At 51.4% G+C, this 13023-nt stretch overlaps 1 protein-coding gene across 1 annotated transcript; it reads right to left on the bottom strand.

Annotated features, from left to right (window-relative positions):
- Positions 1-8741: 8741 nt before the first annotated feature.
- Znf503 (zinc finger protein 503) lies at positions 8742-12745 on the bottom strand. Its single transcript, XM_041634234.1, has 2 exons — positions 11976-12745; positions 8742-11284 (listed from the first exon to the last, which is right to left on the bottom strand). Exons 1-2 carry the CDS (start codon positions 12279-12281, stop codon positions 9659-9661), a joined length of 1932 nt encoding a protein of 643 aa, XP_041490168.1. The 5' UTR covers positions 12282-12745; the 3' UTR covers positions 8742-9658.
- Positions 12746-13023: the final 278 nt, after the last annotated feature.

Genomic DNA, 13023 nt, shown 5'->3' with positions numbered 1-13023 from the left:
CCACAGAATTTTCCTCTTATCCCCTTAAATTTATATTTTAAGCTGTTTATATATAAAATTTGTATTTTGCCCAAGTTGGTAGTGAATTCATGACTTGCCCCACCTTAGCCAGGTGAGTAGCTGGGATTATATAGGAATGTATTCCTATTCCTAGCTTTGTCTCCTTTTCTTTCTCTCTCTATGTATGTGTGTTGTTGTTGTGTGGTGTGTGTATATGTGTATGAGGGTAGGTGCATGTGTGCCATGGCAGGTGTATCCAGGTCAGAGGACAACCTTGGATTTACTTCTTGCTTGAAACAACTTGTTTGAAACAAGGTCTTCAATTCACTGCTGGTGTTCGAGGCTAGCTGGCCCGTGATCCTCCCAGACTGCAGGAGCACTGGGGTTAATGCGTGGTTTCTTGAACTCAGGTCCTTACATTTGGGCTGTCTCACAATAATAAGATCTGTTGTGTGTGAAGTATAGGGCACAATAAATGAGTCTTCAAAGTATTTTTCTTTCCTTTTTCCATGTGTGTGTGTGTGTGTGTGTGTGTGTGTGTGTGTGTGTGATGCACGCTTGTGCATGTGGAACACCAAGTTTGATGTCAGAAAACCTTCCTCCTCTGTTGTCTGCATTGAAGCAGGGTCTCTCAGTTGAACCTAGAGCTCCCCAATATTGCCAGTCTGACTAACCAGTTTACTCCAGGATCCCATCTCTGCCGTCCAAGTGCTAGAATTGTAGGCGGGGCTGGCTGCTCTGCCTTATGGCCTGAACTGTCCACTTACATTCTGAGAGGAAATTTGTCTTCTTTATACCACCATGTAGGGTTTTTTTTTTGTTACTTTCAGAAGTAAAGTTTCGAACTAACGTAGTGAACATCACTGGGCCTGGTTGAGAGTCCAAACCTTCCAGGTTCTCATGGCCATGCTCCTTTGTGTCCCTCAAATCCTTTGGAAACAAATTTCCCCCTAAGAGGACCAATTCATTGCATATTTCTCTTCATAAAATTTAAAAGTGTGTACATGTTATACATGCGTAGTGCACATATGCCGATGTGTGCACAAAGAAGGGTATTGGTGTACTGGTCTACCACTCTTCTGCCTTATTCCCTTGGAATGGAGTCTCTCACGGAACCTGGAGCTCCGAACTCAGGTCCTCATGCCTACGTAGGAGGCACTCTTGCCTAGCCCTGTTTTTCCTCTCTGTTTTCTCCTTTCTCCCTTCATTCCTCTAACATGTATGTCCCCATTACGTTCTGTGTAGTATGCTAGCTGAGGAGATGTAGCTTTCCCCTCTGTCCTTGGCAGATGATATAAAGAATGGCTAAGGATATAATTCAGTTGGTAGTTCATATCTAGTATCTATCCTTTGGGTTGGATATCCGATACTGTGTAAACCAGATATGGTAGTGTAATCCCAGGATTGCTTGAATGGGGGATGGATGGGGAATTCAGTATCACCCTTGCCTACATAGGTGTTCAAGGGCGGTCTAGGTACATAAGACCTGTCTTACAAAAGAGTACGTAGAAGATAGAGATGTTTCAGACACAGGACCCAGAGGATCCCACCTGGTTCTGACCTGAGAGCCTCCCTGGCACCAGAAAGCACCATGCAAGCTTCTGATGCTGAACATGAGTCAAATAGTCCCAAGCTAACTCCAAATAGAGTATTCTAAGGTTTTTCTTTATTAAAAACGAAAACTCACAGAATGGGAATGGGGGTCCAACATCAAGGTGTGGAGGGTGGGAAGAAGAGAGTGAGTTGGGTGTGACCATGCCTTTTTGGTAGCTAAGCCACACCCCAACCTGGTCCAGCCTCTTAAAGGCCTTTGGCCGAAGGAAGTTCCTCATCAAGCTTCCAGTGGAGGGAAGCAACCATTTGGCCTACCCATCTGTGATGCCTATGAACTAAAACAATGACCAGCATGGCATGATATACCATTATGGATCCCATCATCCCATCCCAATAATGTTATACATACATTGACAGTAGCCAGCAGTTCTCTAGTAGGACCAAAGGCCCGCTCAACAAGAAGGAAACCAAGCCAAAGACAAGAGGTCAGTGAGGTCATGGATCATGGAGAAGAAACAATAACCACCACTTTACTAGACCAGCATCACCACTAACTGCATTATAAATATTTGTCCTTATACCTACAGAAAAGCAAGGTCCTCATTTCTCATCAAGGAAGAGTCTCTTTGCAACAGATGGAGACAGCTACAGAAAACCATAGTCAATCAAAATGCAGAAACAAGTGACCATGTGGTGCTCGGGACCAGTTAATACATCTACCACACAATTCCTGCACTAAGGCTCAGGAATCAGAGTAGAAAAGGGGACAGACATAGCCAGAACCTGGAAACAACCTAAATGCCCCTCGACCTATGAATGGATGAAGATAATGTGGTACATTTACACAATGGAGTACTACACAGCAGAAAAAATAATGACACCTTGAAATTTGGGGCAAATGGATGGAGCTAGAAAACATCATATTGAGTGAGGTAACCCAGACCTAGAAAGACAAATATAATATGTCCCCACTCATATGTGGGGTTGAGACATAAAACAAAGAAAAACTAGCCTACAATTCACAATCTCAGAGAACCTAGACAACGAAGAGGACCCTAAGAGAAATATACATGGATCTAATCTGCATGGGAAGTAGAAAAAGACAAGATCTCCTGAGTAAATTGGGAGTGTGAAGATCATGAGAGAGGGTAGAAGGGGAGGGGGAGGGAGGGAGGGGAGCAGAGAAAAATATATAGCTCAATAAAAACAATTAAATGGGGGGGGGGAGAAAGAACGTAAGAGCTAGAGGAACAGGGAGAATGCAGTGAGATCGTGTTTCCTAAAAATGTCAGAGAAATGATGAGACCCGTGAAGTCCTATCAATATCGCTTCTGAAACAAAATCCGAACAAGGATTCCAACAGACATGCTGACAGGGATGGAGAAAGCTCCTAAGGTCTCAACTCTAGACAAAGAACTTCAGGCAGCTAAGAAATGCTGAGAGTGGATGAGTGTGTGTGTGTGTGTGTGTGTGTGTGTGTGTGAGAGAGAGAGAGAGAGAGAGAGAGAGAGAGAGAGAGAGAACTAAATAAAAAGTAGCCATGGAGAGCAAAGGGTACATGGGAAAAATTGGAGGGAGGAAATAGTAGGTGGGGTATGATGTAAGTATAATTTGATTTCAAATATAATATATAATTTCAAAATTATTATATATAATAATAATATTACAAAAAAAGAAAAAAGTGTTTGACAGTGAACAGGCAGGAGCTACAGGAAACAGGGGGAGACCATGAAATATAATGGGTACCCAGGGAGCTTTCAGAAGGTAGGGTGGTAACAATTTGGCCAGTGGTCAAAAGTTGGAGTGTTGAGTTAGCATGAAAAAGGGGGTTCAGTGAAGGCCCAGCTTCCACTGCTGGGTTACACACACACACCTTTGTTTGCCTTCTGCTCCTCACATGTGAAACGGAGAAGGTAACAGGGCTGTGGATAAATGAGAGTGTGGACAATTATGAATGCCATTCTTCCAGTGTTTGGGGCAGTGTGCCATTCACCTGTGAACACACAGCCCTGGGTCACTTTTGGAGAAGAATGTCACCATTATATATGTCTTATTTCTGACCACCCAACTGTGAAGAAACAAATACCCACCCAAGCTGGCATCCTTTTCCGTGGCCCAGTGGCCTGTGAGCTTCCCCCCTCGCCTTTATGTTAGGTGCAGAGGAATGCAAAATGAAAGGGAAGCGGGGGGTGGGGGGGTGGGAAACCTGAAGGTGAGTATTGGGAGGATTTTCTTTTTTTTTTTTTTTTTGTTTCTTTTGGTTTTTTGAGACAGGGTTTCTCTGTGGTTTTGGAGCCTGTCCTGGAACTAGCTCTTGTAGACCAGGCTGGCCTCGAACTCACAGAGCTCCGCCTGCCTCTGCCTCCCAAGTGCTGGGATTAAAGGCGTGCGCCACCACTGCCCGGCTGGAAGGATTTTCTTCTTTCTTCTTCTTGAACTCTTTCCTTTCCTTTTCTTTTTTTTTTCTTTTTTAAGATAGACTCACTGTGTGGCCCTGATGACCTGGAACTCACTGTGTAGACCAGGCTGGCCTTTAACTCACAGAGATCTACCTGCCTCTGCCTCCCACGTGTAGAGGTTAAAGATGTGACCACTAGGCCCAGCGCGGTATGGAGAAAATTTTGAGGGGTGCTGTATTAGTCACTTTTCTTGTTGTTCTGATAAAATTCCTGGCAAAAGCAACTTGAGGGAGGAAGGGCTCTTTTTGGCTCACAGTTTGAGGGGATACAGCTCATCAAGGCAGGAAAACATGGCAGCTAGAGCTTTCTCCATTGTGGTAAAGGAGTCTGCTCATATCTGAGCTAATCAGTAGAGAAAGTCAGAGAATGGGGTGGGATACAAACCTCAAGGCTTGTCTGCAGTACCATATCCCCTCCAGTCAGGTCCCACCTCCCAAGAAGCTCCCGAATCCTCTGTACCAGGTGCTGGGCAGTAAGGTCAACAAATACAGGTCTCTGTGAGGACACTTCACACTGCTTGGCAGTGGTGGTGCACACCTTTAATCCCAGCACTCAGGAGGCAGAGGCAGGCGGATCTCTGTGAGTTCGAGGTCAACCTGGTCTACAAGAGCTAGTTCCAGGACAAGCTCCAAAGCTACAGAGAAACTGTGTCTCGAAAAACCACACACACACAAACACACACATACCAAACCCAGCCAACCAACCAAACAAACCAAAAGCAAAACCAAACACCACTTCCACTCTTAATGGGCAGAGAGCCTGAGCAAAGAAGGCATTTCAGGGAAGGACTGTGTAATTGGCACAACTGAGTAGAAGTTTGGGGTCTAGCTAGTAAGCAGTGGCTCTGAACTGTGAGGATCAGTAATTAACATAAAATAGGACAGATTAGAAGAAGAACTATGACTATTGGCATCTGTGAGAAGCTGCTGCTCTCAGTCTTTAGTAAGAGTCATAGTGGGTCAGGTAGGAACTGGGACCCTTCATTTTCCTATTATTGTTGGTTTTTTTTTTTTCCATGCTGAGATTCAAACTCGGGCCTTGTGTGTTCCCAGCCCTTAAATTTATTATTTTATTTGAGGTTCCTAATAACCCCTGGTAAGTTGGTATCAGCGTCCCCATTTTACTGATGAGAACATGGAGGACAAAAGGAGGTTAACTGTAGAGTAAGCCACTGTGGAGCTAAGAGCCTGCCTCATTCAGCCATGAAACTCCAGCAAATGGCTGTAAGCTGTTCTTACTTTGAGAGTGTCTCCTACTGCCAAGCCAGGCCAGGATCCAAAGTCATTTTACAGAAACACCCCCTGGGGCAGGGGGCAAGGAGGACTGAAAAGGTACAGAGGAAGGAAAACTGCTCATGAGGTGACAGCTACCCAGGTTGGATGAGGGTTCACGGGGTACATTACACTGTACCTCCTAACCTCTGCGTTTGGAAAGTCTCCACAATAAAAACTAAGATGACTCGGAGGGTACCCCCACACCCTATCCTATACAAGATAAATCAAACTCTGGCTTCAGGTTTGTCCTGTTTTAAAGTCTCCTCCTGTAGGGGCAACCAAGGTGAGAATCCTGCTTAGACTCCATTCCCTGGCAGGTCTCAGATATCAAGGTGGAGTCCCGTGCGGTCTCAGTTTCATTTGGAAAATGGGGTGAAGATTCTAAGAACCCCACTGGCGGTGTTTGGAAGGTTAGACAGGATAAGAGGTAAACGGGCTGGCTGTAGTCTGTAACACCACAGTCACCATCCATGACATGGGGAGCATAGATTTGAATAGAGAAGGAAGCCTGGGCTTTGACCTGTGGCCTTCCTGTTGGCTTCCTGGACTTTGCCTCAGTTTCTCCATGAAGGTCAAAGACAAGAGGGACCTCAAGAAGCTTTTGTGGAAGCCGGTCATGGTAGTGCATGCCTTTAATCCCAGCACTCAGGAGACAGGGGCAGGACGATCTATGTGAGTTTGAGGCTAGCCTGGTCTACAAAGCATGTTCCAGGACAGTTAGGAGAAACCTTGTCTCAGACAGGGGAAAATAAATTAATAAATAAATAAATGCTCCTGTGAACTGTCTTTGGCCGTTCAGAGAGGCTCTCCAAAGGGCCCTGGGTCCCTACTGTATCTAGGCTTGCAAAGTGAGAGCGAGCTGGGTAAGAGGAATCTGCTGAAGCCCGGAGAAGGCGGTGTGAGTTTTTCAAAAGGAGGGTCCTGGAGGCCTTTACCAACCCTTTGGAGACGGGGAAGTGTGTGCGTGTGTGCGAGCGTGCGTGCTTGCGTGTGTGTGTGTGTGTGTGTGTGTGTGTGTGTGTGTGTGTGTGTGTAGAAGAGGAGCAGGGAAATAGTTCGCAGCAAAAAAGGAGTGAGAAGTGTTAGTGAGGGGATCCCTGAAAGCTGGAGAGGCGAAGGCGGCTTGGGGTCCTGGACTGGCCTGGGTTTTTGGTATTTTCCCTGCTATTGGGATCCGGAGCGCCGCCTGGTGGACTTGCTCGTGGTGCAGGCTCCAGCGGCTGACTACTGAGCAGGGGCCCTCTCCCCAGCTGCGGAGAGGGCAGAGAAGGGAGGAGGGGGACAGCTCCAGGACGCAGCGGGGAGGAACGTGTGTTTCTCCTGGGAGGCTTGAGAATCCGGCCCAACTTGCAACACATACTGACACCCGGCATCCCTCTAACTCCGTGATGAGTGATTTGGCTCCATCCTACATGTCTGGTGTGTGTGTGTGTGGGTCCTTCCTGCCCTTAACCCCCAGCCCTGAGGCTCTGGAGTTTTGCTGCCTCTGCCTAACTTCTCCCGGAAGAGGGTCTCGTTAAAGTTTTTAAGAGGTTTTATTTTGGTTAATAAAATGCCAAGAATGGGCATGAAGGCCTGAACGTCCCAGTTGTTGTCTTCCTGAAGGTTCCAGGCTTGAATTCCAGGGCTGACGAATATTTAGGCCTTCCCTGTCTGAGAGGGTCCTGGCGGGAAAGGCGGGAAAGGCGTAGTGGCCCAAGGACTCCTGCCCAAATATGCAAGGCCATGGTGGGTGAAACTTGTGGGTCCCAGTGCCAGCGGCCTGTGGCTGGTGCTGGTGAGAAAGACAGCAGCCTGGCTTTCAGATTCCACGCCACCGGCCTTGGGGTGTGGGCGCTCTGGTGGCTCATCTCCTTCCCAACTTGGTGCTGGTGGAGTTTGTGCAAGCACCTGGAGATGGTGAGCCATGCGGTGCTCAAGGACCCTAGAGAAGCCCAGGCCAGCCTAACGTCTCTCCTCTGAACCAGAGCGGCGGTAGGGTCGCATCGCTCCTTCTTCGGCCTAGCGCTGGTGCCAGGGTCTCAGTCGCCAGGCTGTACCCTTCGGGAAAGCAGAAAGTCCGCTTCTGAGGCCTTCGCGAGGTGGCCGGGTCCGCTCTGTGTGCCACCCGGGAAAAGGTCCCGCAGCTGTTAGACTGGTTCTAAGGAGGGGGACTGAAAATCTCAGAAGCCACTAAGTCCTGTGCAAATGGCACCAAGGCCTCGGGGGGGGGGCTGTTCTACACAAGGTCTAAAGCAGAGGGTAGATTCTGTGCCTGCCGCAGAGGCGACAGAGAGAGCTAGTGCCAAGGGAACCCAGAAACTCGGGGAACCCTGGAAGACCTGACTCCAGCAGGGCGCGTGCTGTGGGGTGCTCTCTCTGGGCTGCTACTCTTAGGTCCCAGGATCCTAGGGCGTCCTAGGCTCAGTGCTCCCAGCAGCTTAAGAACTACAGCGCCAGTCAAGGCCTCCTGGTCCCGCTGTTACCGGGGCATTCCCGATGCTGTTCTGCCCGCGTTTCTGGCTGCCGGGTGGTGAGGCTCAAGTTGGGGAGAAGGGAGCGCTCCGCGGGGATCCACACCGGGATCCTGCCTGTGTGGACGCCCCAGAACAGCACAGATTAGTTCCCGTGAGGCTGAACAGGACAGCCAAAACCCTCGTATCGCTGAGTTTAGAAGGTCTTCCCGGTTCCTAGCCCTGGAACGCACTCTTGCAACCCCTATTGGGTTGCTACACCCACTGCAGAACTCCGGACAGGGAAAACCAGCCTCGGTGCAGGCCTGCCACCCGCCCCAACTCCCGCAGGAGGATGGAGCCAATGTGGGTGGGGTGGGCAGGGTGTTAAGGGGTTTGGGGTAATTCAACTACTTCTAGGTCCAAAAAAAGCAGAACTCACTTTGTTGCCGAGAGACAAGAAGGTCCTGCTTGCTCTCTCCCCGCCAGCAAATGCCTCCCTATCCCCGCTAGTCAGCGCGCCGGCCCCAGGCCCGGTATGCTTGCAATGCAAAAGGGGGACCGGACAGGCAGTTGCTCATCCCCGGGGCTCTGGCCCCACCGGGCGAGTCTCAGCCTGCTCAGCTTTCTGCACAAAATGAAACTCATATGTCCCCCTCCCGCAAAAAAAAAAAAAAACCTTAAAAGAGGAATTTAACAAAAACCAAAGCCTCTATTTTCCCTGCTTTCACTTTTCACAAACCAGCTTCTGAAAGACTTAAATAAAAGCGAAATGAGCAATTAGCCAAGGATGCTATCTTTCCACACTGTGAATTTGCTCTTGAAAAACATTTTCCCCCAAGGCCAACAACCATTTAGCCGGCCAGCCGTTCTGAAGCTTTAGCCTATTCAAGAAAATCCCAACAAAGCAGTAGGAAATTCAGCCACGATCCTGGGCAGGAGGTAGCAAGGAGGTCCCGGGAACCGCAGCGGCCGAAACCGCTTTAATAAAAGTTAAAAAAAAATTAAAAAGATAATAAGAAGTAAAACCTTTTTAATACATCAAATATACGGAATTTTAATCTTTAAAGCGATACATTGTCTATTATTTTAGCACATGACGTAAACCTTGTCCCCGTCTCAGCGGGTGGACTTAAAAATTAAAAATAGTTGTGTTCCTTTTAAAGAACAAAATAAGGCAAATGAGGTTTTGGAATAGAATTGTTTTTCCTTTTTTTGTTTTCTTCCAGAATACATACAAAAAAATACCCATTCTCTTTCGATGGTAAACACCTTAAAAATACTTGCAATTTGAAATCAGAGTTGACAAATTGTGACTTATTTTGTTTCGTCTTTTTCTTTTTTTGTAACAAACATGCATGTAAATTTGAGTTTCAATCAGACATTAAATAAGAACACACGATACAATCATAGCAATTTAAAAGTAACATTAAAGAGAAGATCCTAATTCTGTAGCGGTTTTGTTTTTATTTATACTCTACAAGGGATGAGAGGGTTTGTTTTTCACATATTTACCCTCGAGTTTTAATTTTCTCCCCCTCCTCCTTTTAACCTACGGAGCTCAAACTAAATAATGCACTTTTGAACCATGGGTCCGCTTGGAGCTAACATAAATAAATACCAACGTTCACCGGCGAAGTCCTTAGATGAACACTTTCTCAATTATTTTTCCTTCTTTTTCTATAAAAAGTCAAACGATTTTTTTTCAACTTTTATAAAGTTTGGGTGGAGGAGCTAGGGGTGGAGGAGAAGGGTTTCCCGTCCAGGCTCATTCGCTGGCTGTTGTTGGTGGATAGGTAAGATTTAGGCTTTCTTTTCGCTTCCATAGCCCGGGTCTTCCGCTCCAGCCTGAGTCAGGAACCTCGTCCGGCTCCTGCCCCTCCCTCGACTCCTCCCCTCACCCCAGCTCTTTTCTCCCTCCAATTCCCCAGGGTCACCCTCACTGATACCCCAGTGCGGAGGCAGTGGTCAGTCTCTGTCCGTAGAGGGCGTAGGGGGAGTAGTAGGGTCCGGTGGCAGCGGGTACCGGCACTGGGGCACCAGGCGTGGGGAGCGGGCTCTTGGAATACGGGTGGTAGCGGCTGCTGAGTCCCAGTGCATGGTGGGGGCTGCGCAGCGCCAGGGTCCCCGGGCTGCCTGGTGCGCCCGATGTGGGGATGTGCATATGACAAGCCATGGCTGCTGCGGCGGCGCTGGCGAGAGACGAAGAACTGGGGTAGCCAGACAGCAGTTTGTCTGTCCCAGGAAAGGCCGTATGGGTCCGCAAGTGGCTCAGCAGCTCTTCCGACGTGGCAAAGCGCTTGTCGCACGGCCCATTAGCTGACACCCAGTTGCAGATGTGGGGGAGCGGGTCGTTAGGGAGCATGAAACCATAGGGGTAGAGGGGGTGGCCAGCCAGGGAGGGTGGTGTGGCGCCCGCAGCTGCAGCAGCGGTCAGCGAGGAGTGCACACCGTGCAGTGGGTGCGTGGGATACACCAACGGGTATCCCGATTTGAGCGCCGCGGCTGCAGCGGCCGGATCGTGCGCGCATGAGGCGCTGGCGGCCGCAGCTCCGGCCAGGTGGCTGGCGCAGTGGTAGCTGAGGCAGTATGGGTCCCGGCACAAACTGGCTGTCATCACGGACGGCGGCGACGCCCCGGCCAGGGGACTGGAACCGGCTGGCTTACTGCAGCCAAGAGAGCCGGCCGCAGCCGCGGCCAGCTGAGCCCCTACCAGGCTGCCAGGCTTGGTGGGGTCAAGTGCCACGCCGTGGGGCAGGAACTGGGGCGGGTAGCCAGCATAGGCCCCAGCCAGGCTGCCGGGGTAGGTCATGCCCGCGGGGGGTAGAGGGAACACTGTCTGGCCCGGTTTGTAGGGAGACACGGGAGCTACCAACCCGGAGCCCAACACCGACGACGAGGTGGGCGCGCTGGGGCCAGAACCAGAGGTGGAGCCGGAAGAGCCGCCGCAGTCCGAGCCTAGAGCCTTGCCCCCTGGACCCCCGTCTGAGTGCTGGTTCACATCCACGTTAATTCCGCCGCCGCAGCTAATCCGCCCGTGTGCCAGTCCCGCAGGTACCCCGTCCGCCGAGGAGCCCCCGGCGCCCTTGCTGCTGCCACCGCCACCAGCTTCGGGATCTTTCTTGTCGTCCTTGCCCTCTGGGCCGCCCCCGGCGGAGGGCAGCAGGCCTCCCGGCGAACAGGCCGAGGTGCTGGAGCTGGGACTGCCTGTCCTGGGCGTAAACGGCTGGCAGGTGGCGCTCGGTACCCGGAATCCCGATTTCTCCGCAGAAACACCCCCGCCGCCGCCGCCACCGCCACCTCCGCCGCCGCCTCCAGGCTCCTTCTTATCGGAGCCAGGCTTGGAGTAAGGCTTGAAACTCGACTTGTCTTCCACGCCGATGTCGCTCAGTTTCAGGGGGCCCGACTTGGCGTCCTTGTCTCCCCCAGTTCCGCCGCCTGCACCACCCGTGCCGCCCCCATTGGAGGCGACCGAAGAGAGTTTGGAAGAGGGCGAGGGGTCGGGCTTTCCTATCTGCGAACATGTTTGTGCCAGCAGCGCCAGTGGGCTCTTCTTGGCGTCCAGCTGCGGAGTCAGACGGTGAGGGGGTCACACAGAGAAAGAAGGGGAAATCCTTTAGAATCCCGACTTTAGGGTACTAATGCCCTCCGTAATAACCCGCGAAAAGCATCTCAACTTCGAGGCGCAATTCTAAGTGGCACCCCACTTCACATCCACCCGCTAAGATTCTTGTCCTTGGGAAAGACGACTCTAGGATCCTTCCCGTATTCTTTTAGCACTACTTAAATTTGGAAACAACCTCTCGCAAATGTTTTGGTTTTCATCTCTTTAGAGCCAGAACTGTATCCCCCTTCCCGGCACACACTCCTTGATTCTAAAGAGCAACAAGGGCTTGAGCTGTTGGCGCCTCCGAGGCTGTGTAAATATACTAGCTTCTGGAGAGCTGGAGGAAGGCGACTTTGGAACAGTATTCAGTCCCTTGTCAGCCTAGCGGCCAATGGGGGAGGGTTAGGTACATAGGGACTATAATACCAGAAGGGCAAGTTTGGGTGGCTTTGCCCCTTAGAATTTACATCCCATTCCATCTCATTGCCCTTTCCGAATTAGGGGTGAGGAAACGCTATCCTTTTCTCCCATCCTGGAGCTGAATCACTCCGACGCTCCCCCTCCCCGCCCCAGATCCCGTGGGAAAGAAACCCCACAGGAAGGCAGCCCTGGTAGGGGTCCCAGCTTGCCCCGGAGAGAAGGTCCTTACCTCGATGGGGCTGACGGGTGTGGAAGGCAGGGGTTGCAGATACTCTGGGTGCAAAATGTGGCCAGTCCGTGCCGTCAGCATCTTCAGCACCTTGATGGGCAGGCGGTTAGCCTGTCGCAAGGGATCAGAAGGGGGCACGGCGTGCACAAAAGGCTTGGTGCTGCCGGCCGGGGACGAGCTTGAGCCGTGGCCGGAGCAATTTCCAGAGAGCGCGCTGGTCCAGGCAGGGTCCGCACTGCCACTACTGCCGCCTCCGCCGCTGTGCTTACTGCTTCTTAGGGCAGAAAGCGAGGGCGCTGTGCTCATGACCCACCCGCGCGCATGGGAGCAGCGGGGGGAGGGCTTCGGGACGCACGGGGCGGGCTCGGGGTTGCGCGCTCGCCCGGGGTGCGGGAGCGGCTGGATGAGGAGCTGGCTCGGCGGACTCAGGTGCCCCGCGTGCCTTCTCGGAGCCTGGAGCCAGAAGCGAATAATCCTGAGTGGCCCGCAAGGGAGCTGTAGTGGGGCAGGAGGAGCCGGGTGGAGTGCGGGAGTGCCCCGCAGTGCGCGGTGTCTGCCTAGGGCTGCGCCCTGCGCTACGCTCTCCGGTCCCCGAGCCGGCGCTGCGCTCCGCGATGTGAGCTGCTGCCTGACCAGTCGGGGCTCTGGCGAGGAAACTCACTTCAAAAGCAGCTGCAACAAGGGGGAGATTAAAGCCTTTGCCGCCTTCCAATCAAATGGGAGCCTGAGGTGATTGGAGGGTCAAGGGGATGTGACGCGTCCCGCGCCGCCGTCGCCGCCGCCGCCAGGATTCTCAGTGCTGGTTTTAATGGGCAGCTCCCACTTCGCCGCCCCTCGGCTTGTCCCCTCCCTCGATTTCGCTACCCGGACGAGATGGACATTTATTCTACGTTTGCCATCTACCGCCTTCCTTCTTTTTCGTCCTCGTCGTTCTTCGTTTTCCCAGCTGGAAAACAAACTGAAACCTTTGGAGGGAGGGGCTGCGTATGTTCAACAGACTTCGGGCGGGTGTTGAGAAGAAGCACAGGCGGAAGTGTGGATACCAACT

Source organism: Microtus oregoni, unplaced genomic scaffold (assembly GCF_018167655.1).
Source record: "Microtus oregoni isolate MIOR12 unplaced genomic scaffold, Mior012 000045F_ref0000178, whole genome shotgun sequence".
Taxonomy (NCBI): Eukaryota; Metazoa; Chordata; class Mammalia; order Rodentia; family Cricetidae; genus Microtus; species Microtus oregoni.
Note: the sequence above shows the minus strand (reverse complement) of the source record. Positions and strands in the feature narration are given on the sequence as shown.